Here is a 27,490-nt window from a genome sequence, read left to right on the forward strand (position 1 = left end):
AGGTGAGCAATCAGCAAGGATAAACACCAAATGCTACTAAGATCTCTGGATTACACTATTAGAGAAAATCTTCACCATTACAAAACCTTTTGATTTGAAAAGTGAGTGCCTCATTCATCGCTTGTATTATTTACAGTACCAGAGCAACTGAAGCAAAGATGTTTTTGAATTCATCTAAGACGAGTTAATCTCAAAACTGCCTGGTTTGGGCATATAATTTGGTCACAGAACGGTTCAGATCATTTATCTTTTGAGAAGATTAACTTGATTTCATGGGTAAATTTTGCTTTTGAAAACTTGGCCAAATATTAGTACCTACTGTACTTTTCACCCTCGTCTGCTAAGCAATTCACGCCTCTGTGAACCGTCTTTCGACGCAGATGTGTTCCGGGCGTTCATGGTTTCTCAGCAGTTCGCATCAGTCAGCCAATTGCTGGATCAGTGCCTGATTTTCGTTTTACCCAGAATAGCCTCTGAGAGAGATGAGGCTTTATCATCTTCTTTCTTCGCTGATGAATTACTCACCGTCCGTTCTCTCGCGGCTTCCTTCTCAAGTTTCTTTTTCTCCGCTTCAGCCAGTCTTTCATTCTCCTCGCGTGACTTGCTGAAACTCTTTACAAAGACGGCCAAGATTTGCGTGACTGAAAAAAAGGGAAAAAAAATAACTGCTTGAATCAGATGGGTATTAAGATGGAAATGAATGTATAATCTGAGACTCAATTTCTCCATCACGGGCTCTTTTTTTTTTTTTTTTTTTTTTATATAGAACTGTGGGTAAGCCTTCGCCAGTTCGCTGAGAGACCCACCAAGTGGACCCAAGTTCAGGATTAGTTCTTTATTATAGGCCGTTAATGAAGTTTATTCAAGGTTCTAATCCAATAAAATATAGGCCGTGAATGAATTTTTCCTGGCTCCAAACATACCCCTAACAGGGTTACCAAAATATTTTATTTTATACCTTGTTCGAAAGGACACCGGGTCGGATCTTCTCCAAAGTATTGAGACAAGGAATCTGCACTTCTTCCCTGCAAGAATTGTGGAAGTACTTAGTTCCAAACCCATTATTAAGTTTATTTATCAAGCAAAAATTAGCACCAAACTCACCACTTCAGAGTACAAGGAAATTAGCGAGCGCACTACGGCTTCAGCAGTGTCAAGAAAGTCCTTCAGAACCTACAAGAACAACGTCCACGTATTCAAGTTGACTCAATGGAATCTAAGCCTAACATAACATAGGCTCATACAAATTCTAGTGCAATCATAGAAACACCACATATTTTCACTTTCTACCTTTTTTTTTGGGTACTTTCAGTTCAACCAATAGAGTACGCAATTGCTCTTAGGCAAAGTCAACCCAAAGTTTCTTGCCTTCCTAGACTTGCATTACATAGAATCTCCTAATTTCTTTTTTTTTTATGAGAAACAAAAATTTATTTAAAAAATTTAAGGTGATAAAACTCAAATAAAAGGAAAAGAAATCTGACAATAGTCAGGAAAAGCAAAATACAAGGCAGGGGACTGGCATGAGCCTAATGTCACCTGACCAAACGCAAACAAATATGCCAGCCAGGCAACAAAAGAAAAAATCTGCTTTAAATGGTTTCACAAAATAGGTTTTCCTTGGCCCTCGTTAAGTGTAAAAAAATATAGGGTCGTAAAATTATTAAAACACAACTACATAATACAAATTAATTTTCTAGTCTTAAAATGAAACATTGACTATTATTAACTCTGCCCCTATAAATTGAGTTCACGAGGGATATTGTAATAATAATAAAAATCTCACCTTCCTAAAGCCCACAGAGATTTCACCATCATTTTCAGAAGCAGCAAGCTCTAGCTCAACCTTTTCTAGACCTTTGCTCACAGCTTGCATTTCTTCCGCTAAAGCTTTCAATTGAATCTATTCACGATAAAAATTAAATTCTCAACTACGTCGCAACCAGGTAACTTACTCTCATCAATGGAAATATTACAATACTAGGAGCTAGAAACAGAAATATAAATCGCATACCTTAGAAGCAACTTCCAAATGAGGAAGATCCTTGCCGAAGTCCAACAGCTCTGGCATTTTCTCAGCAAGTAACTAATCAAAACAAGATTTTACAAGTATCAATACACATCTGAAGCAAAAGGACACAATGTCATGTGTGTATATGCATTATTACAGTTGCAAAACTTGTGAGCATGGACTAGTTGTATACAGCTCAAGAAAAACTTTATTAGATTGACCAACAAAACTTAGCTTCAGCCGTTATGTACTTCACAGTAGGAACTCATCCGTACTATATTTTCACAAGGAATAAATAATTCAAGAGAGTAACATTTTAAACACTAGCATACTTTTCTTTTACATGGCAATGACTTTGCCTAACTAAATATTAACATGCATATTTGCACATCTCTTAACAAAAGAGTTCAACAAGTTCCTTAATTCCATCAGCCATATGGTAGTCAAATCATGATATTGACAGCAACCACACTCATCAGAATACTATTCGGTTAAAATGTCGGGCATAATAATTATGGTCTAAAGAATGATAGGAACAATATTAGTAGAACCACGATAAGTAGAGGAAAGTTTATCCACAAAGCATTCAAACTTCTAACTATAGGGAAAGTTGGAAAAACTAAAGCAGGGGAACGAAGGTTTTATTACATCTACCTTGCACAAATAATGCATTAAAGTCATTTTGTTATTTCTTGCACGAGTATCAGATAGTTTAAGAAGACTATCCAATTTGAATCCAATGGCAGACCCTGGAATATGAACGAAAAATTAAAAAAAAAAAGATTAGACAGCAATAGTTGATGACAGTAAAAGGGGAAAAGGAACATGATTACACATAAATAAAAAGGACTGTACCTCGTGCTGTCCCTTGATTCAAAGCGTTTCCCAAAGTAAGAATTGTCTGCATAATCTGACGCAATTTTCCAGATTCTTTCACCTGTAAATAAGGGGACATCTAAAGTTTAGAGAAAACAGTTTTTATGCTTGCTAGCTCAATAGAAAATTAATTTCATATTTACCTCTCTAGAAGCATTATTGATTGCATTAAGGTTCTTTCTTAAATCATCAACCTGAAAAATATAGAACAACAAGGGCATCAGCAACAATAATCCACAAGCAGACATATGGAAGATAAATGAACAATTACCTGACTAGAAAAGGTGATTCTAAAAGCAAAGACTCGCAACTTGGACTCAATTCGTGGAACTTTCATCAGTTCCAAGAAAAACTGAAAGTCACATTGTCAGCATAACAAGAAATCGATGATCAGTGCAAATTTATTCAAGAGGGTGGCATATTATTAACCTGTTCACACTTTCCCAGCTTCTCTTTTTCCCCTGTATAGTTCTGATAGGAAAAAGAATAATAAGTAAATCAATATGGTCTCCAAGGTAATACACTAAAACAATATAAAATGAAATAAGCTTTAATTTTTGGTTACTGGGACAATCCAGATTAGGCTTATTGTGTCTACATTCATCATACATTTTATATGGTGGTATCCCAATTTTAGAAAAATATTTATTTCATGCTTGTTAAAAAGATAATAGCTTCCCATTTTCTCTTCACGCAATTGGCATATAAGGCATTTTTTTATATTCTTACTAGAGCAGATGATGCTAAGCGTAATTCCATACACAAAATTGTATGATAAAGCTACTCAACTATTTCTTTGTTGAATTATGTACAAGTATTATTGTAGCATGTACCAAAAACGCATGGCCTATCTAGATTTAAGAAAACAAAATACAATATGCGTTTTGGTACATGCTTGAGATGGCAAACAGCAAAACTTAGAGAGCTTACCTTCAACACTTCCATTTCCTCTTTAGTGGGACAGAATTTAATCAGATTCTCAACCTGATCAATATCCAGAGCGGAGGAATCCATGGCTAAAACTGCTGTCTGGAAATTTAGATAAATAATTAGAGCCATCTACTTCACAAGTACCCAAGTCGTAGTATAAGCTCAGAGAACTATGAGAAATAAAAAAATAAAAAAAAAATAAAAAATTGAACAATACACTATTAGAAGCACTAGACATAACCAATTTGGCTAATACTAATATTAAAAATAAAAATATATATTAAAAACTTATGAAGAAGATTAATAGTTACAGTTCTACAACAAGTACATAATAATATATTCCTCACACGAGCTCGGCTGCGGACTTGCAAATTGAAAGGTTCTTGTGTTGTGCAAACAAACATAACTTGGTGTGCAAGTTGATGAAAACATTTTAGAGCTTAAACTTTTCTTCCTGAAGGGACATCTAATTTTACTAGAACTTCCAAAAATTAGGTTAACAATCATATTTGAATCTGCTTCATCTACCTTACCATCGTGTGAAATTTATATGCTGTACATCAACCATTTTCGAGAGGGTAAAGATGGAACTTACAATCATATCCGGCAAAGGTATTTTTATCTTTGTAAGCATAATTTCACAGTTGTATGCCCTACGCAAGTCAACCTGATAGGTAAGCAAGTAATAAGTATGATCAGTAGTCTTAATCTTTGGATTGCATAACAGTGACAAAGGTTTATATAAAACACAGGGAGAGAGTAATAGTTTTGACTTTCCAGTCTGAGTTATGAAGTATCAAGTGTGAAACCAATTCTAAAAAAAGGCAAACTTTCAACATGGAAGCAGTGAACAACGACTCACCAATTGCAGCTTTTCAGGTTTGTTCAGGTTAGGCCCACGCCGAACTCCTTTATTTCCTACCCCGTCGGTAGCTGAAGCAGCAGAGAACAGACTTTCAAGTTCGGATATATCAATTTCAGGAGCCCTAGAAATAACTTCACCAAGTGAGTATGACATTTTCAAATCGGATGAAAAGCAACAAAAGGCATAGTAATATATCCAAACAATGAAGAGGGCAAAAACAACATGCTACTTGAAATTCTTTCCAACAGCTAAATAACAACGTGTCATAAGTTTGTGCACAAGCATAATACAAAGAAAATTGAAGGGCACACCTCGATTGATTTTCTTGTTTGCTAGAATCTGCCCATAAACTCCCTTGCATCGCCCGGGTAACTTTTACCCAATGCAAGGGCTTTAGCGATGCTTTCTTTGGAGCGGTAGCAGCAGCAGCAACAGCGCTAGCACCCCGAGCTTTTCCTTGAGATGTTGGAGCATAAGATGCTTTGCCTCTCCCAATAGCCGGCGGTGGCGGCGGCGGCACATTGGAACCTCTATCTCCAGGGGGCGGAGGCGGAGCCGGTGCCACACCGTGCGGTGGCGGTGGTGGTGGAGGAGCATTAGGGGCTTTTAGTCCAGGAGGTGGTGGCGGTGGCGGTGGCGGTGGGGCTGATCTTGAAGGTCCAACAGAAGGCGGAGGCGGCGGTGGTGGGACTGGTCTTTTAGCTCCTGGTGGCGGTGGAGGAGCTGATCTTGTAGCTCCTAATGACGGTGGAGGCGGAGGAGGTGGCGGCGGTGGTGCTCTACTAGCATTACTTGGTGATGGCGATGGCAGTGGCAGTATTGGTCTACTAGTGTTACTAATAAGTGGTGTTGTAGGTGGTGGCGGCGGCGGCGGTGGAGGAGATAGAATCGCGGTAGTTTTACCATAGTTTTGAGTGGTCGGAGGTGGTGGTGGTGGCGGTGGTGGAGGAGATAGAAGCGCAGCAGTTTTACCATAGTTTTGAGTGGTCGGAGGTGGCGGTGGTGGTGGCGGCGGCGGTGGAGATAGAAGCACAGTAGATTTACCATAGTTTTGAGTGGTCGGAGGTGGCGGTGGTGGTGGCGGCGGCGGTGGAGATAGAAGCGCGGTAGATTTACCATAGTTTTGAGTGGTCGGAGGTGGCGGTGGTGGTGGCGGCGGCGGTGGAGGAGATAGAAACGCAGTAGATTTACCATAGTTTTGAGTGGTCGGAGGTGGCGGCGGCGGCGGCGGCGGCGGCGGTGGAGGAGATAGAAGCGCAGTAGATTTACCATAGTTTTTAGTGGTCGGAGGTGGTAATGGCGGTGGCGGCGGTGGAGGAGATGCTTCCAGCTCGGTAGTTGCATTATTCATGGATTGTTGCATCCGGGGCGGTGGTGGTGGCGGAGGCGGAGGCACTGGCACAAATGTTTTACTGGGTTTAGGTGATTCTGGTGGCAGAGTATTTTCGGGCGTATTTGATGATGGTGGTAGTGGAGGAGGCACTGGTGATGGTGTTGATGTTGATGCTGACGGTAATGATGGTTGCTCGGGAGGAGCAGGTGAGTTTGTAGATTCAACTAGCGCTTGATCATTGAGTTCTAAATGGAAACTCGCATCATTTACGCCCTCGTCTTCATAAGATGAAGGAATCGAATCTGCTTTATCAGAAGTCATTGGCTTTGCAGAGTCCAGTGAAGTTTTGGAAATAATGTCGAATGCTTCGTCCGAACTATCAGCGGTACTTGAAGCGTTGTTGTCTTCCTCTGAATCCACGGGAGAATATAGACTCGTCCTGTTTTGAAATCTTGATAATTCTTTCACGTCATTCATGACAGATAACTGTTTGAGCAACCATAGTGCAGCATCATCATTGCTTTCGAGCCAATCGCCACCATTGAATAGTTCCTGAACCCTTGAAAAAGCCTCTATTGGCAAACCACCTGTTTCCTCGCCGTTTAAAATTGAAGTAGGCGCTCTAGGGGGAGAGATGCTTTCAACATCCCCAAACAATACCTGCTCAAATAAATGCTATCAGTAGACAAACCATAGTACTGAAAATTAAAACCTGCAAAGGAAAATATTCAGGAAACTACCAAAGTTGACAAGATTAAAACCCAGCATGCATCTCAAGCATTAAATGGATATAGGATAAAGTGTGAAAAGCCTTAAATATTTTTTTTTTTAAACAAGAATCTTATATTAACAGGCTAAAAGTGCCAATTTACGAAAAGCCTTAAATATTACGCACACAGATTTAAAATTAATCATTATATTTCCTCTTGTGGTGCCGAAATTAAACCACAAGTTAAGATTCTAGTCACCTCTGCTCGGAAGGCTTTAGGATACCGGTCCTTTGAATCCCATAAAATGTCCAAATTATCAGAGTTCAGCATCAATATGTTGGACCGGATGAAAGCTGTGTTGAACATTACACGAAACATCATGACCTCCCTTTCTGGATCCAAGTCAAGATGGACACACTCCAACACCACATCTCCTTGGACCAAACATTGAATATCAATTTTGATCACGTCACAGTCAGCCTGAAACAAATAAATAATGGTCCGCTGAGTGCAAAAGCATCAATTTTTAAGCAAATTAAATGAAACTTGCAAAGCAACAAACACCATAAAAATAAGTAGAACAGAGGAACTTACCTGACGATAGTGCCGGGGTGTCTTTTTCTTGGACATAGAGAACAACATCTGCGTCGCAAGCCCGCCTTTGCTAAGCAAATTCCTACCAAATACTCGAATTAGTGGCCTACAGCCATTTTGCGAATCAAAGCCTGGAATGGCTCGAAGAATGACACAGTCTAAAGAGAGAGCTCGCTCGGGAGGTGGCCATTCTGGAGTTATATTTCTTCTCGTCACATACTGAAGATACCGAAGTTGAGAAGGCAATGGGTTTAAGGGTGACAGAAGCTGCAAAAAGCCTTTGGGAGCTTCTCGGTGAACGATTTCAAGAGTCTTCCGATCGCCACTGTGAATTTTTTTGAAGATCAAGAAGCTAGCTAAGAGGAAGGCCAAGAGTGGCCAACCCCCACGCTCGCAATGCACGAGAATTACGTTCTGCTGGTTACCGAGTGAAAGCCAATTATCGCAAACACGGAGAAAGTGTTGAATCAGCGACAAGGGTAGGAGCGGGCAACCCTCGTACTGCCGGGGATAGTCCATGACTGTAACATCGTATTCACACAGAATCTCCGCGAATTGGCTACGCTTTTCACCCTCGCGGAAATTGAATGCGAGGAAAGACGATTCAGGGAACTCTTCGTGCAACTCCATAATAATTTCATGCAAGTAAACTTGGTAGACTCCCTCGGGGAAAACTTCCGTTGAGAAACACGAATCGAAAACTTCAAAAACAGCCAAAATCAAATTAGTATATTTAGAATAAGAACCCTGAAAATATGTGAGTCCGAGAACAAGTAAATATATTTACCGTAAACTCTGTCAACAAATTCCAGCAACCCATCTGGTGGCCTTTTGTAAAAGAATCTATTGAGAAGTGTCATCTTTTCCTCTCAATTAGGGCACATATGAGAACTAGCCAATGACCTATACGAAACAAACAGATAAACTTAGACTTATACTAAACTAATTTTAGCATTCTTACACAAATAACACTTTTAATATCAGACCAACTCTCTGTTTGGCTTCTGAGAATCTACAAGCTTTCATTTCCATTCCTTGTCTTTTAAACAAAATTGAACATCAATAAAATTTTCAATTTCGCACCAATTGTAACTCGGGGAAAAAAAAGACAAAAAGTCACACATGAACAAAGTCTATCTCGCTACTTCCTACGCAAAATTCTTCCGAAAATTATCAGATACGTGAAATCGAACATGAACAGCTTCAATAATCGAATTAAAAAGTACACAAATGACTGAAAAATTAGATAGTGATACCTTAAATGTAGCTGATTACGAGACGGTGAATACTTACCTCGTTCAGCTCTGTGATGAACAGTCTCCAGAAATTCGAAGCAACCAACGAGACAAAGAATGAAAACGGGAAAGAGAGGGAAAACTCGGGGCGTTTGGGAACAGTGAAAGAAAGTGTTTGATTCAGCGTGTGGTTTTGAAAAACGGTGTGAATTACCGAAACTTTATGAATTTTGGAAATTTTCAAAAATGAAAACCTCCAAAGTTTGTCGCCATCAAATGTCCTAATTTGTCACTACGGCCTCTCGCCAGCTAGTTAATAATATATCACTACAAAACAATTTTTTTAAAATTTATTCAAAAACACATATAATCGGCTTTTTATCGCTACTTTTGTATTAAATTGGAAAAATATACTTATTGTTTTACTCTTTGACAGATGCTCCTTACTTCAAATTTTCAATACATCAAATTTTATTTTTCTCTGTATTATTGTTAGATTTATAATGTGAATTTTTTTTTTGTAAATTATAAAATAATATTTTTATTATTTAAAGTACGATTTTTGCCGAGTGCCTTTGCGCGTCCAGGACGCTAAGAAATCGGTGTCGAGAATTTTCTTAGTGAAGCAACATTATTGGAAGCAGTGGGATCGCGTAACGCTAACATCTAATTCTTCCACTCCAAAGCTAGTTGTAAGGAAGAATGGAAATGAGATCGAGGGTTCGGTAACGAATCCGTTATTTGAACATATTCATTATGACTTATTTGCTGAGGTTGTTGAGGTCAAACTCTTGCACATCAACATGATAAGCTATATTTGCCATTTTTTCGAAGGATGATATCTAAAGAGTTGCGTTTTATACGATAAATCCCCAAGCCCCTCGGATTCCATTGTGCTTATTTTTGTAAAGCTTAGAACGTCCGCATCAAAGTTGGCCTCTTGATTCTCTCAAAAGTTAATTTATCAGTTTGTGAGTTAAGTCATATATCACGGTGGTCTTGATCCCGAAGATGAAGAATATACGATCCTTGGCCAACTTGAGGCCTATTAGCCTTTCAATTTGATTCACAAAATTGTCGCAAAAGCTTTGTCTAATTGGCTTAAAAAAATCCTTAAAATTGATTCTCTCCAACTTAGGCTTAAAAATATTTTGTTTTAAGCCTTCTTGCACTTCCAACCTTGACAATGCTAATGATAACCAACATTTTGATACACACACCAAAAAAAAATTTAAAAAAATCCATTTTTGTTGGGAAAAAAAAACCCCTTTAAGGATCCCTTCTGATTCATGAGGCAGAAGATTGACCAACCACAATCACTGTCAGTCTCTTATTAAGAATTCAAGTGCCAGTCCAAATAAAGAAGCACACATGAATATTACAACAATTGATCATCTCATACTAACTTGCTTGGCTTGGATGTCCTTGAGCCGAAGAGTCACGGCCCTCTTGTGAGCCTCTAGGCCTTCAACTCCGGCCATTGTCGCCACATGGGGGCCGAGATTCAAAAGGCCCTCTTCGGTCAGAGACTGAACGGTCATGTATTTGAGGAACGAGTCCAAAGACACCCCTCCGTACATCCGGGCATACCCGTATGTCGGAAGGACGTGGTTTGTCCCGCTCGCATAGTCTCCCACACTCTCCGGCGTCCACTGCCCCATAAACACCGACCCTGTACACATCAACACAAGCTAAGGATAATGGAACTAACTGGAAATATATCTATTAATAAGTATATAGCCATATTTACAGTTTCACATTGCTATATAACCAACGTTTCGTAAATCTTAGATAAATAGTTGTGTCCATGTATTTACACGTGTAAATTGACGTAAATACCCACATTTTTATTTCAATGAAAGGGCAAATCAGGAATATCACGTCATCTTTGTGGATATTTACCTAAGATTTACGAAACGTTGACTATATAGCAATCCCAAACGTTTTAGTTGGCTAGTTACCTACTTTTTGTGTGTATATATATATATATATATATATATATGTATATATATATGTATTGTCATCTTGTTGTGGCACTAGAGGGGAATAAAAAAACTTGCCTGCATTCTCAATGAGGCCTTCCCATTTTTCCGCATCTTTGACATTGATGATAAGATGCTCCGGTGCGTATAAATTAGAAAAAGTGACAGCCTGAGACATTACAATGTTAGAGTTTAGAACTACGGCAAATGTCTTAATGAATTGATATTTTTTAAAGAAAATGTCCACTTTGGGTGCCACCTGATACGAACTGATATTTCTGTACTACACTAAAGGAAATACAATAGATTCATATCGGACTTTAGAGAAGTCCGTGCTCTCCAAATCGAAATTTCTTCCTCAATATATTTTCCATCCCTTTTCCATCTTTCATACCCTTAAGCCTTAATATCTAGTTACTAATTATTAACGTCTCGTCTTTTTGTGTAAATTGGTTTTCCACTTTACTCAATATATACAAAAAGTTACTGTATCAAAAAAAAAATCTAGTTAGTTCCAGGTTAAACACGGCCAATTCAGACACAATAATCTAATATCTGAGACTGTATGTATGGTGTCCAGAACAATTGAGGAGCGTATATAACAATTCGACCAGAGTTAGAGGACAAACCTCAACCATATCACGGGCAAACACTGCAAAACTGTGGGTCAGTGCTTTCGAGGCAAAAACTCCCCTTGGAAGGCTATCACATTGCTCTTTTAGCTCCTTTTCTATAGCCTTGAAATCCACACCATCTCCGGCTAGTACGAGAACGACCTGACTGTCAGGGCCGTGCTCAGCCTGATAATGGGTACGATCAGACATGCTTGGGATTTCTTTTTCGTTCAATAAAAATAATAGGCAGGACAAAATACTCCATAAATGAAAGTTGAATAATTAAATCATGGGTAAACGCGCCATTATAAAATAACAGTCTTAGAGATTGAACCATGAGACGAAACACAAAATTGAATATATAGATATGAAGGTACAGAGTGAATGGTGAATGCAGTTGTATAACTCTTGCCTGTTCACAGTGAATGGTTCAACAATCACCAAAAAAAACACTCGATTCGATCTACGAATTGTTCCTTTGGTAGTATCAAGATTTATCAAAAGGTAAGCGTTATCACCTGAGAGAGTAAATCTGCAGCAATATGAACTGGGCTGGCATATTTATCAGCGATGACAAGAACTTCTGACGGTCCAGCAGGCATATCAATGGATACCATTGCCTCACTGTTCTATTAAAGATACAAACTTCGTAAGTTAAAAGAAAATATTATCCCTCGAGCAGATCAGTTATACTCAAATCCAGATAACTTTATACGAGGCATAATTTGAGGTTGCTAAAAGGTAAACTACACGTCGTGGCAAGTAATACCTACTTGGAGAATCATTTTGGCGGCTGTGACATATTGATTTCCAGGGCCAAGTATCTTCTCAACCTGCAGAACGTATGGAAGCAGAGATTTAATAGTGTATCAAAACTTATGCAGGTCAACTTCAAGAAACTAATTTTGTCATGAAGATAACATAACATTTTACTATTTTCCATATAAAGAATCCAAGTCTATGCTATCAATTCGTTTGCACCATGTGATTTCCATTCATCACCAGCCTCACTTTTCAACACTGGTCCGGTATTATGTTGCAGAATTTTTTGTAATTCACATGTTTGAGAGACTTATAACTAATAGGGAGATTTTCGTAAGCTTATTATGAAATTAAAGAGAATTAGGGGCCGGCATAAACTTAGCACCTTTGGGCAGGATTCCGTTCCCCATGCCATTGCCGATATAGCCTGAATGTTTGGAAATTGTTAAAATTTTCAATATAGCACCAAAACATATGAAAATAATGTGTCGTATTTCCCTAAACGTAATTAAAATTAGCAAAAGTTCGAACCTGAGCTCCTCCAGCTTTAAGGATGTGAGTGACACCAGCCTTCTTAGCACAATACAGTACCTCCTGAAAAAAAAAAAAAAAAAAAAAAAAAAAAAAATTACCCAATGCATTTCTTTTTAACCAACTTAAAAAAAATAAATAAATAAAAATAAAAATAAAAAACTACCTTGCATATGCTGCCATCAGAACTTGGAGGAGTTGCAAGAACTACAGTTCTACATCCCGCAATTTTCGCAGGCTAACGCATGAACAAAGAATTTGTCAATCGGGACCACAACCATATAAACATTACAAAAGAAAATGATATGATCAATGTGTTAAACTTACAATTGCAAGCATCAGAGCAGTTGAAGGCAAAACTGCAGTTCCCCCGGGAACATAAAGACCCACTGAACCGATGCTTCTCGCCACTCGTTTACATCTAACACCCTGAGGTATTAATAAATGATAAATAAATTGTATTAAATATCATTCATTGAACCGAAACGAGCGTGGAAATACTTTTTAACTTACTTTCATGTTCTCCACGCTTCTCTCGGCCGACTTTTGGGCAAAATGAAATGCGTAAATATTGTCATAGGCTACATCAAATGCTTCTTTAACAATAGGATCAATCTGCAGCACGGACAAATATTAACTTCTTATTGAACCTCCTTGCATTCAAGGGACCAAAAAGGGGCCACATAGATGTACACCTCTGGGTCGGGAAGGTCCGAAACACTCACGACCGCCTTATCCAATTCAACCCTATCAAACTTTGCTGTATATCTGAAGAATAAGGAAACAAATGTTCCATTTTAACAATTTCAATATGGTATGAGTGACAATGATCGCAAGTAAGCAATTATAAAAAAAATCTAAAATTTCTACTTACTCTCTAACTGCAGAATCGCCTCTTTTACGAACGTCATCTACAATGGGGTTAACCTGAAGCAGTGCAAAAGATCAACTTTTTATTCTCAATTTCTCAAAACACCCAAAAACAAAGGGAAAAAAAACAGAAAATCAATAGAGCAGTAAATGACATACAATGTTGAAAATCGAAGAGAAATCTATCCGAGGGCGAGCCTTAAGGCTTTCAAGCTCCGAAGAAGAAAGTTGAGACAACTTGTAAGACTTCATTGAACACTTAATTCTCTGATACGCCAATCCACCTGAATCCAAACACCCAAAGTTATCAGTAACAGACATTTCTCCCTGAACAATGCAAAAATCGATTGAAGGAGTAAGATTTCACCTCGGCGAACCGAACCGTTGGAAATCAGATTGCCAAAAGAGTTGCTCCCACTGAAGTTGAGAATTTGGCTGTCCATCATCGCCTTTGAATCAGAAAGAACAACATGTAATAAACTAATTTTCGACACATGAAACCAACCACTACGAAGAAGAAACTGAAGCAGTTTTAGATATTTTACGCTGGTCAGCCGACTCAGCCCAGAGATCTTAAGGCAATTTGAGTTTTTGCTTCATTTACTTGGAAAAGTAAGCTCAGGTAGGTTATAACGACACTGAAAACCAAAGCATGCCTAATTTAAAAATTTCTTGAAAAAGAATGTAAAAGAAAGAGAGTCTTCGATTACCTTGGTGACGAAATCAACGCAGCTTTGTATGTGTTTTACAGAGCCTGCTTGAAAAGATTGCTGAGAAGAACGAACGTATCAAGTATCAATCCAATGCCCGTAACGTGAGGAGAGAGAGTGAGACGAATAAAAATAATATAAATATAAGAATAATTAGGTACGGTATAGGGCATAGATGTCATTTCCTTGACACATAGATGCCATTTGCTTTGCACGGATAAAAATTATTATAAAAGTTTTAAGGAGTGATTTTTGTCATGTTTTTAAATAAAAATCCATTCTTGAAAATCTGTAAATAAAAAGTCCGGAGATTTGCCAAAATATGACAAAAATGCATCTGCAAATAAAAAGTCCGATTATTTGCTACTTAGGCCTAAAACAAAGATATTTGCCTTTTCACACCAAGATATGTCGGATTATCAAGCGACATGTCGTTGGATTATAAGGTGTCTAATTTTTGCATCTACTCTAAAACCCAAAACCCTTGATTTTGCACAAACGCTACTCATGTCTTTTTCGCCTCTCTCTCCGTCGCCAGGTTCTCTCTCTCTCTCTCTCTCTCTCTCTCTCTCTCTCTCTCAGAGTTCTTGTAGCCATTTACTTTTTTCTGAATCTCTTAGTTTGAGAATTTGGATTTGTTTGTTATGATTCTAGATGAAAGATTTCATCTTTTTGTATGTATTTAGTCTCTGAGTTCGTTATTTCAACAGACGGGTTCGCATATGAATGTTTAAAGCGAGTTTTTATTAGTAAAAAAATATATATATACATATGTATAACACAGACGATTTTTTTTCTATTGAAGGAATGAAGTCCGGTAATTAACTAGAGAATACAACTTCCAAACTCGGACTGTACATAAACAAGAAATAAATTATTAGAATTTTCTGTGTCATGGTTTTGCTTTCAGGGAAATGAGAATCTTGGAGTGATTTGTATCAAACGTTTGTAAAAGGTTTTTGGGGACTGATATGTCATACAGTGATTCCTTCCTAGATTTCGAAGCGATAAAGAATTGGTTTGAGAGTACTCCAAACTCGGACATGGCTGACATCGAAAATGTTGATATCAAGATTCCTGGGGCTGATTCTTGCCATGAAATCCACGCACTAGGTCTTGTCGTTGATGATGGGTCTTGTCTCGGTGCGGTGCAAGAACTCGTCATTGATGGTGGGTCTAGCTTTGATGTGATAACTGAATCGAAGGACTGTGAAGTGGCTGAGAATGTGAGTTGGCCACTTGTGGAAGACTTGGGAAAGGTCAGTTTGATTGGTGAAACAGTAAACCCAGTTGATATTCTTGAGAGTGCTGTGAAGAGTGAGACGACAGATGTCAATGTTGTCAAAAGCGAAGCAGTGAGCGGAGAGCCAGAGAATGTGGACCTCATCATCGGCGAGAGTGGTATAAAGAGAGAAATACTTGGTGGTAATGACGATAAAAACGAAGCTGCGAGTGGAGAGCCAGATGGTAATTCGGAACTCGTCGGCGTGGATGGCGAGAAAAAAGAAGCGGTGAAAGAAGAAGATGTGGGTGAAAGCTCGGAGTCCGAGAGTGCAAGCACATCCTCATCGTCCTCGTCTTCTTCTTCCAGTGATAGCTCTAGTGACGATGATGAAGATGATGATGATGATGATGATGATGAGAAAAAGGCAGGCGAAGTAGAAGAAGGTGAAATAAGGGATGTTGGTGTGAGAGCCGTGATGGCTGACGAGGACGGTGATACAGAGGCAATGATAGCTTGGAGCGACGCTGATGATGAAGAAGATGATGGGATGAAAGGACCCATTAGATCCAAGAATGAAGCTAAGGTACATTTTCACCCCATGGGATAGTTTGTCAAAAACAGTGAATGGAATTTCTGTCTATTGTTTTAGGTGCAAATGCGAATATGCAATGGCCTGAACTGGCTATTGCTATATAAGGTTTAAGGCTGGTATTAATTCTGGATAAGACTTCTATGTTTGTGTATTCAGCATTTAATTTTGTTTCTAATTGTTGTGTTTTCTGTAACAAATTATATTTTCTGTGATTTAGGTTCTACCTCCTGTTCCGGCCGTGGATGCAACCTTGCTGCCACATCATCTGATACAACCCGTCGGAACCGTTTTATCTGTAAGCTTTGATCGACAGATATGAATATTGGAAGGCACAAGCTTTAGCTTGATTGGCACTTGAGATTTATTTTGTTTGATTCCGTCTGTTGCTATCTTGTAGATCCTTGGGACCCAAGTCGTCGTCGAAGGAGTCGAAAAGCACAGCCCTCTAAGCGATGGCTCGATCTTGTGGATATCTGAGAGCAGAACACCGCTGGGACTGGTAGATGAAATATTCGGACCCGTCAAGAACCCTTACTATATAGTGAGGTACAATTCTGAAGCCGAAGTCCCCACCGGGTTAAGTATCGGCACTTCGATCTCCTTTGTTCCAGAGTTCGCCAGCCATGTCCTCGATAACAAGGATATCCACAAGAAGGGCTACGATGCATCCGGGGCGAACGACGAAGAGATGTCTGACGACGGAGAGTTCTCCGACGACGAGAAAGAGGCCGAGTTCAGGAGAACGCTCAAGGCATCGAAGAGAGGCGCGGCCGACCCAAAACCCAGGAAAAGCAAGGGCAACAAAAAGAACTTCGAAAGCCGAGGCGAGCCGTGGAGAGGCGGGAAGTCGTCGCCCCAGCAAGCTCCGATGCAGCCGGGTCCCGTACTGCCCAATCAGCACCAGCCACCTCAGCAGCATCAATTCTCGCCGTTCCCGACCGGTCCGGCGCCCATGTGGCACAACAACAACAACAACGCTCCTCCGAACGGACCTTGGTCGAACGGCATGCCGTTTCAACAGCAACCACCACCACAGGGTGGGTTTTTCCCCAATGGCTTCCCCGGAAATAACATGCCGTGGCCGCCTCAGAACTGTCAGCAATATCCGAATCAAATGCCAATGCAAATGCCAAACAACTTCATGCCTTTCAACCAACAAGTCAATCCCAACCAAAGCATGCCTGGACAACCGAACAACATGCAGGGGATGCCTTTTGGAATGGGGTTCGTGGGTCAGAATAACGGCTTCAACACGATGCCTCCGTTCGGGAATAATGGGTTCAACAACACGATGCCTCCGTTCGGGATGGGTTTACAAGGTCAACAACCCTCTCCGTCGAGCTTGAACCCCGGAGAGCAAGGAATGGCTTCAAACGGGTTAGTCATGGGACAGGGCTTTAACACGATGCCGCCGTTTGGAATGGGCTTACAAGGTCAACAACCTTCTCCGTTGAGCTTGAACCCGGGAGAGCAAGGAATGGCGTCAAATGGATTTGCCATGGGACAGGGCTTTAATATGCCACAATCTGGAGGGGCTCCAAGGAATAATGACGCCCCGCGGAAATTCAATTCGGGTCCCTCTGATCGTGGGAGAGGGTCGCATCGACGAGGAGGCGGTCGTTTCTCGAGGGGTAGAGGACGGAATCAATGAAGATTCTCACCCTCTAACGAGCGGTTTTGTATTAGGATTGTAGTCTGATATATTTCAAATTTTCTTGGATTTTATATGTTGCAGTATGTATTTGGAATGCTAATATGTCTTGTGTTTTTACAGACTCTGTATTTGGATGATTGTATTGTATGATCACAGTTTTGAAGAGTTATAGAGCCAATTTCTTTCACCCATCCAATTTGTGTGTAGTATTATTTCTTCGTATTTAGTATTGCTATTGTGTTGTGGAGTTTAAGACGAGTGCAACTTTTCAATGAACAGATACTTTGTGATAATAGCGGTACACCATATACCTGAAATGTATACTGAAAATTGACTTTGTTGTAAGATACTGTATGACATAAATGAAAACCTTATCTTTATCATGTTTCTTTACAAGGCATAAAACTGGAAACATATGCGTTTTCATTACTTCTGTACAGAGGTTACACATCAGTTTTGGCAGACAGTCAAATCTTCTGGGATTTAGGAAAGCAGTACTGAACCGAGAGATTGCCAACATGGCATCTTCGGATCTTCCAACCGAGAGTGGGTAATTTCCAAAACTAAATTTCGTCTTTTCCGGAGTAATAGTGTCGGAAAACACATGAGAAGTCCTTGGTTTCATGCCCATCTCGGCAGATATCTGCGTATCTGCAAAAATTAATCAAACTCTCGTGTTACAGTTAGATAAGAAATAGTAGTGCAACGATGACGCAGCTGCATATTGAAAGAGATGAAATAGTATACGCGACGTCTTGTGATGGAAGTGTCCGTGATGCCAAAAAAAAAAAAAAGACCGTTGAAGGATTTTACATTGCATGGTATTTATGCTCGCATTCAGAGTAAAATAGTGAAAAAGGATTTTACACTTTTTGTGCTTGGGATGTAAATGGACCGTGAAAGTCAACCTCTTTGGCTGAGGTATCAGCGAGGTTTAAATCCTTAGCCTGAAACGTGAAAGACATATCCATCACTACTTTTGATGGAAAAACTAGAAAACAGACAACGAAGCATTGATGGCTGTTCATTTAATGACGAGCCAGCGATGTAAATGGACATTGACTGAGAAAAAAATATGAAACAAGTTTACATACCATAAGCTTAGATGCAAAGCCGCCATCATAATTCCTCGAAGAGGGTACTCCTTCCATCACCCCCGGAACAGGATTATAAGAATCACTGTCAAACAAGAGTAACAAGCAATCTTAAGCCACAAAAAAATAATTAAACGGTAACTCTGTTCTCTCCGATATCCAAAACAAATCAGATATCTTTCTTCGGTTAAAAACCTTTCGAAAACAACACAACTAAATGGTATCATTTGTACCTGCTCCAACAACGAGCACTTGACGAGTTGAATACTTTCGATAGAGTGGTGGCAGATATTCCAAGAGACTGACCAAGAGCCAGTGCTTCTGATATGCCAATCATACTAATAGCCAGTGCCAGATTGTTGCATATCTTCGCTGCCTAATTTTTTTTTTTAATGCCATTATTAGCAACAAATTTTGTCAGCGATAACATCATTGGACATAGCTCAACGGACATTATTTAAAGAAGCTTATCCCGGAGTCTCTCTACAGACAGAAATTTCTAATATCGTGAACCACTCAACAAACATACACAAGAGAATTATATTGTATCTTCATATACGACTACTTACCGAACCGTTCCCTGGTCCACCACAGTAAACCAAGTTCTTTCCCATCGACAAGAATAATGGTTTTGCTCTCAGATATACCTCTTCAGAACCACCAATCTGAATGCATATTAGTTTCAGAAAATAAGAACATTCATGTCGAGGGTATAAATGTTTCGAATTTCGAGTATATATAAAATAAACAAGAGAAAATATTTTGACTTGGAAGTACCATGAAAGTAAGTGTCCCGGCTTCTGCAGCGAGTACACCTCCGGATACAGGAGCATCCAACATAGCCGAGACTTCCAACAATCAAGTTTTTTTTTTTTTAATTTTATATTTAGAGCAAATATTCATCGAGAAGAAGCCTAATTTTTTTTAAACACGACTTGATCCAAGAGAACAACTAAAGCATCGTCTTTTTTTTTTTCTGTTTTTGTTTTTTAAATTGCTTGCAATACCTTTGTTCTCTTTGGATGTGAAATTGGATACAGCGTGAGAAATCCTCCTTGATGTATGGGGATCGATCGTTGACGAATCTATTAGCAGCCATGGCCGCAATACATTACCACCTCTAAGCAAACCATCCGGTCCATTGTAAACATTATTTACCTGCATGTAATAAAAAAAAATAAAAAATAAAAAATAAAAAACTGGTCTAATTGACACAAACCCGAAATTCGACATGTTGAATTTAACTCACATGAGCCGAAGAAGGCAGCATCGTTATCACAACATCGCTGGCCTCGGAAATCTGACGAGGTGTCTCCTTAGTCTCGACTCCCATTTCCGAGAATTTTTTCATGGCATTGCAGTTTCTGAGAACGGAAGCAAAAAAACAATGAACTCGGAATCACAGCTTAAAGGAGAGATCTTAATTCTTACATGTCATGAACGGTCAGACTGTAACCAGCCTTGATCAGATTATTTGCCATCCTTGAACCCATATTCCCTAGTCCTATGAACCCAATTTTCTGCATAATCAAATATATAAAAAGAACATAAAGATCCATAATTCAAAAGCACCCAAAATCAAAATAGCAGGTCTAAAAACGAATGTCATTTTAAGGGTGCTGTTTGGTTTCTAATCTCAGAAAATTGACATTGATTAACTTGTTTAGAGCTCGCTGAACAATAAAGTTATATAAAGATGAAAATGATTTAGCTACTCGCTGTACTTAATAACTCGCAATTTAACCGAATAAGAGTTGAAACAGCATTTACTACCTCAAACCCAGAAGGAACTTGCGATGAAAATCTTTGTGAGGGCTGAAATAGAAAAGCTTTTGCTGTGGAACTGTACTTTTTACCGGGGAAAAGCGATCTTACTCTACAGATCGCCATGTTTATCGCCTAGCTCTTTCTCTCTCTGTTCAAAGCGCATGAGAATCCTAGTCTGAATGTATTTGATAAGATCGCTTGCAAATAACGGTTCATTTCAGTGGGCCATGACTTTCATGTCTCCTTGACAAAATGTTATATAATATGGCGATACATATCCCATGAGAGTTCCCAAATCTCAACGTTAAATTTTTCGTTTTAAGGAGATACGTGAATCGATTGAAGTTGACCAATTATAAAAGTTGCCAACCTAGGATAGAAAGAAAAAAATTAAGTATTGAAAAGGTAATCGTAGTAAAAATAAAATAGGTCACGAGAAAACTGTGATCGCATTAAATGGGAATGACCAAGGGACAAAAAAAAAAAACAATCCTCAGAACAATTCCATTCTTCCAAAAAAAAAAAAATATTCCATCCTTTTTTTACACAGAAATGATTGAATTGCTTGTCACTGCACTACACTACTCTCTACTAATAGTAAGCTTGCTTACAATGAAAAATAAGCGACACCAAAAAAAGCAGGGCCAAAATGAGATATTAAGTCCCCATTAAAAAAAAAAAAAGTTGGACCATGATCATCACAATAATCAAAACAAAAAAAAAAAAAAAAAAAAACTAAATAGAAGAGAGATCTTCATAAACAGTCTTGATCCCGGGCCGGTCCGAGACAGACCTGAGACACCTCAGCGCGATGGCGAGCGCCTCTCGGACCCCCTTCTCCACAGCGGGGCTCTCCGCCATCTCGACCGCCAGCGAGGCGTCAAAGCAGTCGGTGGGGCGGGCCCGCACCCACTCTGCCAGGTCAGCATCCGCGGGGCGTGCCGTGAGAAGCTCGAGGAGCACGACCCCGAAGGCATAGACGTCGGACTTGAAGGACGGGACGGGCTTTTTGGAGCCCGCCAGCTCGGGGGCGCGATATCCCAGCACGCCCGAGTCCAATATCTGCTCCACCGTGCCAGCCTGGGTCATCAGACGGTGGAGGCAATAGTCTGCCACGCGGGCGTTGAGGTCGGGCCCGTCGAGGAGGACGTTCGTGGCCTTGAGGTTCCCGTGTGGGACCGCGCGGTCGAAGTGGAGGTAGTTTAGCCCGCGCGCCACGTCCACCGCGATCTTCAGTCGCTGGGCCCACGTTAACGGCGGGCCTTGCCTTCCCGGTTTGTCTACGGCAACGGAATAAAAAAAAAAAAGTGTCAATTTTTTTTTTAAGGGGGGTGTTAAAAATCAAGAACACAAATTTTAGAGGCCAAATATGAAACATAAGATTTTAGTGGGCCAAAATAAAAAATATAGAAATAAATTAGAAGGCCAAAATTAAAATGGGAAATTTTATACTCTTTCAATTTCTAAATACCTAAATGAGATTTGTCATATTTGTGTCTTTTGATAAAATAAATAAAACTCCAAAAAAACTTTTTCCTCTAATTGATTTTAGTGTTGTCACAATTAATTGCAGTAACTCACTGAAAACTATATGTCAAAGGCCTTTTTTAAGTATAATTATATATATATTTAAGATTTTTAATTTTTTAATAATATAAATTGAATTAGCTCGTTATTATACATAAAATATAAAATTTCCCAAAATTTCCTCTATTTTCCAACCTTTCATAAATACCTTTTTTTTTAATAATAGCATTAAGAAAAATATTGGTTAAAAGAGAGTTACTCATAGAATACAAAAATAAGAAGAAAAAAAAAATTATATGCGGAATTAAGTTTGAAAAAAAAAAAAAAAAACCAGAAATGAGCAACGATGGAAAAAACGAAGTTTAAGAGAGTGAAATATACCGTAGAGGAAGGTAGCGAGGCTTCCGGGGGAAATGTAATCGGAGAGGATGAGCTTCTCGTGCTGAGATGGGCCCCAGTAATAACCCTTTAGCCCCACCACGTTTGGATGCCTTATGTTTGTGAACTTCTTCGCTTCCTTCACGAACTCCTTCTTCTGCTTCGCAACCCCTTCCCTCAGCCACTTCACCGTCAGAAACCCACCGTCGTCCAAGCTCGCCCTGTACGACGTCCCGTGGCTGCTCCGCCCCAGCACCTCCGCCGGAGCCCGCGACAGCTCCTCCGCCGTCACCCCTATCGTGTCGTCCAGAAAGTACAGCTCCCCCGCCAGCCTCTCCGGCGACCACGACACCTGGCTCCCCCCGCCGCCGCTCTTCGACGGCGACGCCTTCTCGTCCGACGACGACATCGTCGCCATCGCCGGCGGCTCCGACGCCGACGACACTTTCAGGTCCCCCGCCGAGACCGTCAGGGCTCGGGACGGGTTCGGCTTCTTCTCCCCGGATTCCGGCGAGGAGTTCCGGCGGGATACGCAGAGGTAGTGGAGGAAGACGGCGAGGAGGAGGAGGACGACGGCGGCGGCGACGCAGGAGACGGCGATCACGACTTTCACGAGCGTGTTCATCGGCTTTTTCTTCCCATTGTCGTTGGAGCCTCCCGCCGGAGAGTCGCCGGAGCCGGGGAAGCGGAGGTTGGAGTTTCCGGGGAAGAACGAGGAGGGCGGGAAGCGCCGGAGATTCTCGGGGACGACGCCGGAGAGGTCGTTGAAGGAGGCGTTGAAGCTCGCGAGGCCGGCGGGGAGATTCTCCGGCAGCGGGCCCGTGAAGCGGTTCGTCGAGATGTCCAGTGACGTCAGCGAGGTCATAGTCGCGATCGAGGTCGGGAGCGACCCGGAGAAGTTGTTTCCGGCGATGCTGAGCGACCGGATCGGGGTCGAGCCGAGCTGGCCGGGGAAGAACCCGCCGAGGCTGTTGCGAGAGAGGTCGAGGATCTGAAGCTTGGAGTCGCTCGGCAATGGTGAAGAGAGCTCGATCGGGCCGAACAACGCGTTGTGGTCGAGACGAAGCTCTTCCAAGGCCGGCATTGTGACCCAGCCTTCGAGGAACGGGCCGTCGAACCCGTTCGAGCTCAGGTCGAGCGACCTGAGCTTCGGGTACCGGGTCATCGCTTTCGGGAGCGGACCGGTGAGCGAGTTGTGGGATAGGTTGAGGTGGTTCAGGCGCAAGAACTGCGGGGTCAACTCTGGGATCGGTCCGGTCAAACGATTCCGACTCAGGTCAAGGAATTCGATGTCGCCCCATTTCAGCATTCGAGTCAGGTTTCCTTGGAACCCGTTGTTCGAGAGGTCGAGAACAGCGCAGCTTCCGGTCAGCATTGGAAGATCACCCGAGAGCCCATTCGAAGATAGATTCAGAACGCGCAAATTCGTCGAAGTAATCATGCTTATTGGCCCTTAAAAAATAACAAAAACGAAAAAACAAAATCAGAATTATAAAAAAGTTGAACCAAATTGAGAGTTTATATTACCTGAGAGATTGTTGCTGCTCAAATCAAGCTCAGTCAAGACCAGAGTGTCTCCTTTCAGCAAATTGTTGGGTATTTCTCCCGAGAACCCGTTGTTGCTGAGCTTGAGGACTTGGAGATCATAGACGAAGCTGAACCCGGGGAGTTCGCCCGAGAGCTCGTTATAGCTCAGGTCCAACACCTTCAATCCCTCGAAGACCTCGCCGCTGCTCACGAGCGACCCAGCGAGCCGGTTCCGGCTGAGATTCAAGTACTTGACGGTCTCGGAGACGCGAGACAAGACTCTCTTCGGGTCCGAGCTCGTGAACATGTTCCCGCTGAGGTCGACGTGGGAAGCCCCGGTCGAGAGCAGGAACTCCGAGTCCAAACGTCCCTCGAGCATGTTCCCACTGAGGTCGATCACGTCGAGGCTCGACAGCGAATCGAGACCCTTCGGGAGAGTCTCGGCGAAGCCGTTCCCCGAGAGGTTCAGAGACACCAAGTCCGACATCTTCGCCAGCGAGTCGGGGATAGGGCCGGAGAAATTGTTGGAAGCCAGAGAGAGGTTCCTGAGGCCGCGAAGCTTCCCGATTTCGGGCGGCAACGGCGAAGAGAACAGGTTGTTGGAGAGGTCGAGATACTCGAGGGACTCGAAGTCGGCGATGTTGTCGGGGAATTTGCCCGAGACGGAGTTGTTGGCCATGGAGAGCTTGACGAGCTTGGTTAGGTTTGCGAAGACGCTGAGGTCGGCCTCGGCGGAGAGGCCCAAATTGTCGAGGACTACTCCGGCGACATTGCCTCCGTTGCAGACGATGCCGTTCCAGGAAGATGGGCAGCCATTGAAGTCGATGGACTCGTCGTTCCACGAGTCGAGGACATAGCCGGTCGGATCTCGCTTGATTCCTTTCCTGAACTCGAGGAGAGCCAAGATGTCCTGCGATGGAAGCTGTCCCATGGCCGATAGGAACAGCAATGACAGCACTAAAAACCCACCAACCTTCATTCTCAGTCTCAGACTCGGACCCAAACCAGAGGAAATCAAAGAAATGGGTTTCGAGTTTTCAAACCCAAATGGGACACTTTACAAGTCTATGAAAAGCTTAAATAACAAAAGCTCTTGCCCTAAAACCAAAGAAAAAACTAATATATCTGGTGACGAAGTACAAGCTGAGTACTATATATAGTGAACTACAGAAAGTTATGGAGATCTAAATAACGAGCACTAAAGTATCTTCTTCTTCTTCTTCTTCTTCTTCTTCTTCACTAACAACAAAGATTCTAACTTTCGACAGCAGCGAAAAGGGCGGTAAAAATTGTAGAGCTTAGAACAACCTAGGTAGCTGAGAGTAGTTTTACTGTACTGTATTGTATCATTGCTATACCTCTGCGTCACACATTGTCCAGGAGAGCTCTCAGTGATGGTCTACGAGAAGTAGAGCAAAAATAAATAATGAAAGTTGGGTCGGAAAATATCAACAGACGAAGTGCATTGATGAAAGAAGAAAGGGACCCAAGACAGGGAGATTATTGTTCACTGTGAAGAAGAAGAAAAAACCCACCTTTGAGTCCAGATGAAAGGTAAATTTGGCTGCCCTTCAAATAATTCGAAAATAAAATTGAAAATTGGAAATGAAAACCCTCCTTACTCCTTCTTTAATGCAGGTATTTTTTTTTTAAAAAAACAAGAGCTAAAAAGGCAATGCCTTTGTCACTTTGAATCCGGGTTGTTAGAGAGAGAGAGAGAGAGAGCGAGCATGTGAAGACGCTAAACAAGACACCATAAAAAAAAAATGTTTTTTTGCATTGGGTCTTTAAAATGCTAATGGAAAAATCACTTTTCTGTCCCTTGTTTTTGTTTTAAATTTTTGGTTTTTCTTTTTTAAGGAAAAGTTTTTGGTATTATGAAAATATGACTTATACGGTATATCCCATGGCCTTGATTATATATTACTTTTGAAATTTACTGTAGAAACCTACACTGTTTCATCAATTAAATTATATTTGATTGTCATATTTGCTTTTTTCATAAATGTCATTGTTAAAAAGAATGTAAAAAATAATTTTAACATTAAAAAAAATATAGGATTAAAAACTAAATTCTGGGATTTTTTTTCTTTGATAAAAATTCTGAGATATATATTTTGTTATTTTCAAATAAAATAAACCAATAAAGTTCAAAGCGGGAACGTGCTCTACTGTATTTTCTATCGTTTTTCCCTCTATTTTTTAGCGTAATATTATTATTAGTGATTGCTTACGCGCCAAAATAAAAAAGAAAAAATAAAAGAGAATCTCTCTGTACTCCTGGCCTAGTGGACGTCAATGGATTTATCAAATCCGACTTTTTGCTGTCCTCTCTCATTTGATTTAAATAAAATGAAAATTCCAGTAAAAACAAAAGAGACGAAGGAAAGGCCACGTAGGACGGTTGGGTCCCACTCAATGACCCTTTGACCAGGCTATTGACTTGTTCCGTTTTCCCTTACTTACCCTTCCCCAAGTTCCAACTCTCCTCTTGGGAGGTGAAGTAGGCAGAGAGGCGTAATGGTGGAGGTGGGACCCAGCAACACAAAACCATATGTGAGACGACACATGTACTCCGGCCAATTATTTTGTACACGTCATGAGCGTTTTTTTTTTTTTTTGTTGAGAGTTGAGTCGAGTAATAAGAAGAAGATCGTCATGGGCGTTGTTGTCTATATTTAAACAGGTTGTGAGCTCGTGGGGTATTTATAATCTAAGAGGACCACTTAGAAAAACATGGAAAGTTTTTTTTTTTACTTTGTGTGTGTGTGTGTGTTTTTTTTTTTCAATACTACACATTGATGGGTTTTGTGAAAATAATCAAAGTGCTTTTTTTTTGTTACGATGGGTGATGAGAGTTGAGTTGAAATCTCGTGTCCCATTAAAACTATATCAATTTTTTTTTTAACAAACGTGGGCAAAGCAAAATGATATATCAAATTAATATTAATATTATTTTATGGTTAACATTGTCGTGTCAAAAAAAAATACATGAGATTAAAAGACAAATAGTGAGAGTCCCGCCGACAGGTGAACATAGAGAGTACAAAGTTCTGAGACAGCTAAAATATGGTTTGACGTATTATTGTGTATAATAATTACATCGGTGATGTAGCTGAAATTGAATGAGTTGGTTGGGATTTGTATTTTAAGTTAAAGGAGCTTGACCCTATGAAAGGATAGAAGAAGAATGTTCGTTAGCAAAATTATCAATAATAAACAACTAAAAAAGGTCGATGAAGCTATTGACTTATAAACTTACGTAAAAATAACACATATATGAAATGTCGAGTTCAATTTTTAGTTTTCAAAAATATTGAGTTCATATTTTATGTTTAATTAAAATGACGAAATTATACTATGAAATAGATAACAAGTGTCACAAATCTCCATTTCATTGATATTAACTCTTTTATAAGAAAAACTGAATCACATTCAAACTAGTACACTAACTTCCAAATTCTCAATATTGAAATAAAAATAGTCTTAAATTGAAATTAAATAATAAAATTCATATCTATCAAGAGATGACTTCATTCCGTATTCGAATTGCAACTCTAAATCCTAGATTCTCTGTTCTAATATGTTGTTTGGATGACTATTAATTGTCGATTTTTACTAATTTGTCTATTTATGTGTTCTTCACGATTAAGAGACTTGTTTATTTTTTAAGTTTTAAATAACAAATAAATCAAGATAATTG

The 27,490-nt window shown here is 40.4% G+C and overlaps 5 protein-coding genes across 9 annotated transcripts; 1 reads left to right on the forward strand and 4 right to left on the reverse strand.

Annotated features, from left to right (window-relative positions):
- Nucleotides 1-20: 20 nt before the first annotated feature.
- Nucleotides 21-8,841, reverse strand: AFH14 (Formin Homology 14). Of its 2 annotated transcripts, none has more exons than XM_089625221.1 (18): nt 8,613-8,841; nt 8,107-8,222; nt 7,320-8,020; nt 6,984-7,205; nt 4,994-6,675; nt 4,680-4,803; nt 4,413-4,484; nt 3,818-3,916; nt 3,317-3,358; nt 3,159-3,239; nt 3,031-3,081; nt 2,867-2,948; nt 2,666-2,760; nt 2,015-2,086; nt 1,787-1,903; nt 1,105-1,173; nt 959-1,025; nt 21-641 (listed from the first exon to the last, which is right to left on the reverse strand). In XM_089625221.1, the coding sequence occupies exons 2-18, from the start codon at nt 8,177-8,179 to the stop codon at nt 439-441; spliced, it is 3,852 nt and encodes a 1,283-aa protein (XP_089481347.1). In that variant the 5' UTR covers nt 8,180-8,222; nt 8,613-8,841; the 3' UTR covers nt 21-438. The 2 variants fall into 2 exon arrangements, with proteins under 2 accessions (XP_089481347.1, XP_089481348.1); XM_089625222.1 differs by having other exon boundaries at nt 8,576-8,841.
- Nucleotides 8,842-9,775: 934 nt separating this feature from the next.
- Nucleotides 9,776-14,133, reverse strand: HDH (histidinol dehydrogenase). 2 transcript variants are annotated; one of them, XM_089626787.1, is made up of 15 exons: nt 14,024-14,133; nt 13,681-13,748; nt 13,473-13,597; nt 13,318-13,370; nt 13,139-13,211; nt 12,957-13,058; nt 12,771-12,872; nt 12,610-12,681; nt 12,444-12,506; nt 12,298-12,339; nt 11,924-11,983; nt 11,669-11,779; nt 11,166-11,336; nt 10,615-10,705; nt 9,776-10,226 (listed from the first exon to the last, which is right to left on the reverse strand). In XM_089626787.1, exons 3-15 carry the CDS (start codon nt 13,563-13,565, stop codon nt 9,946-9,948), a joined length of 1,314 nt encoding a protein of 437 aa, XP_089482913.1. In that variant the 5' UTR covers nt 13,566-13,597; nt 13,681-13,748; nt 14,024-14,133; the 3' UTR covers nt 9,776-9,945. The 2 variants fall into 2 exon arrangements, with proteins under 2 accessions (XP_089482913.1, XP_089482912.1); XM_089626786.1 differs by having other exon boundaries at nt 13,681-13,762.
- Nucleotides 14,134-14,511: 378 nt separating this feature from the next.
- Nucleotides 14,512-17,685, forward strand: LOC149386238 (uncharacterized; the record flags this gene model as incomplete). The annotated part of the gene is made up of 4 exons (XM_089626494.1): nt 14,512-14,561; nt 15,006-15,831; nt 16,058-16,135; nt 16,238-17,685. Coding segments are annotated over 4 exons (2,208 nt in total), but the record flags the coding sequence as incomplete, so codon positions are not given.
- Nucleotides 17,686-17,811: 126 nt separating this feature from the next.
- Nucleotides 17,812-20,666, reverse strand: LOC149386239 (6-phosphogluconate dehydrogenase family protein). 2 transcript variants are annotated; one of them, XM_089627487.1, is made up of 10 exons: nt 20,362-20,666; nt 20,020-20,108; nt 19,838-19,952; nt 19,596-19,746; nt 19,366-19,436; nt 19,158-19,253; nt 18,822-18,964; nt 18,589-18,673; nt 18,362-18,441; nt 17,812-18,145 (listed from the first exon to the last, which is right to left on the reverse strand). In XM_089627487.1, exons 1-10 carry the CDS (start codon nt 20,476-20,478, stop codon nt 18,058-18,060), a joined length of 1,035 nt encoding a protein of 344 aa, XP_089483613.1. In that variant the 5' UTR covers nt 20,479-20,666; the 3' UTR covers nt 17,812-18,057. The 2 variants fall into 2 exon arrangements, with proteins under 2 accessions (XP_089483613.1, XP_089483614.1); XM_089627488.1 differs by having other exon boundaries at nt 20,045-20,108; nt 20,362-20,409.
- Nucleotides 20,667-20,708: 42 nt separating this feature from the next.
- On the reverse strand, nt 20,709-25,530 carry GHR1 (Leucine-rich receptor-like protein kinase family protein). Of its 2 annotated transcripts, XM_089627486.1 has the most exons (4): nt 25,323-25,530; nt 23,788-25,186; nt 22,264-23,712; nt 20,709-21,635 (listed from the first exon to the last, which is right to left on the reverse strand). In XM_089627486.1, exons 2-4 carry the CDS (start codon nt 24,764-24,766, stop codon nt 21,091-21,093), a joined length of 2,973 nt encoding a protein of 990 aa, XP_089483612.1. In that variant the 5' UTR covers nt 24,767-25,186; nt 25,323-25,530; the 3' UTR covers nt 20,709-21,090. The 2 variants fall into 2 exon arrangements, with proteins under 2 accessions (XP_089483612.1, XP_089483611.1); XM_089627485.1 differs by having other exon boundaries at nt 23,788-25,530.
- Nucleotides 25,531-27,490: the final 1,960 nt, after the last annotated feature.

This window comes from Urtica dioica, chromosome 9 (assembly GCF_054948205.1).
Source record: "Urtica dioica subsp. dioica isolate 48M chromosome 9, U.dioica_male_clone48M_v1_H2, whole genome shotgun sequence".
Taxonomy (NCBI): domain Eukaryota; kingdom Viridiplantae; phylum Streptophyta; class Magnoliopsida; order Rosales; family Urticaceae; genus Urtica; species Urtica dioica.

Coding starts and splice junctions, on each gene's coding strand:
- AFH14 (XM_089625221.1), bottom strand. CDS start 8,179: ATGACACTTCTCAATAGATTCTTTTACAAAAGGCCACCAGATGGGTTG. Junction 8,021..8,106: donor ATTTGTTGACAGAGTTTACG/GTAAATATATTT, acceptor CTGTTTTTGAAG/TTTTCGATTCGTGTTTCTCA. Junction 7,206..7,319: donor CACCCCGGCACTATCGTCAG/GTAAGTTCCTCT, acceptor TATTTGTTTCAG/GCTGACTGTGACGTGATCAA.
- HDH (XM_089626786.1), bottom strand. CDS start 13,759: ATGATGGACAGCCAAATTCTCAACTTCAGTGGGAGCAACTCTTTTGGC. Junction 13,371..13,472: donor TCTCTTCGATTTTCAACATT/GTATGTCATTTA, acceptor GCACTGCTTCAG/GTTAACCCCATTGTAGATGA. Junction 13,059..13,138: donor CGGACCTTCCCGACCCAGAG/GTGTACATCTAT, acceptor TCCGTGCTGCAG/ATTGATCCTATTGTTAAAGA.
- LOC149386239 (XM_089627487.1), bottom strand. CDS start 20,478: ATGGCGATCTGTAGAGTAAGATCGCTTTTCCCCGGTAAAAAGTACAGT. Junction 20,109..20,361: donor AAGTTCCTTCTGGGTTTGAG/GTAGTAAATGCT, acceptor TTGATTATGCAG/AAAATTGGGTTCATAGGACT. Junction 19,747..19,837: donor TGCTGCCTTCTTCGGCTCAT/GTGAGTTAAATT, acceptor TATTACATGCAG/GTAAATAATGTTTACAATGG.
- GHR1 (XM_089627486.1), bottom strand. CDS start 24,766: ATGAAGGTTGGTGGGTTTTTAGTGCTGTCATTGCTGTTCCTATCGGCC. Junction 23,713..23,787: donor GAGCAGCAACAATCTCTCAG/GTAATATAAACT, acceptor TTATTTTTTAAG/GGCCAATAAGCATGATTACT. Junction 21,636..22,263: donor CCTCGCTACCTTCCTCTACG/GTATATTTCACT, acceptor CCGTTGCCGTAG/ACAAACCGGGAAGGCAAGGC.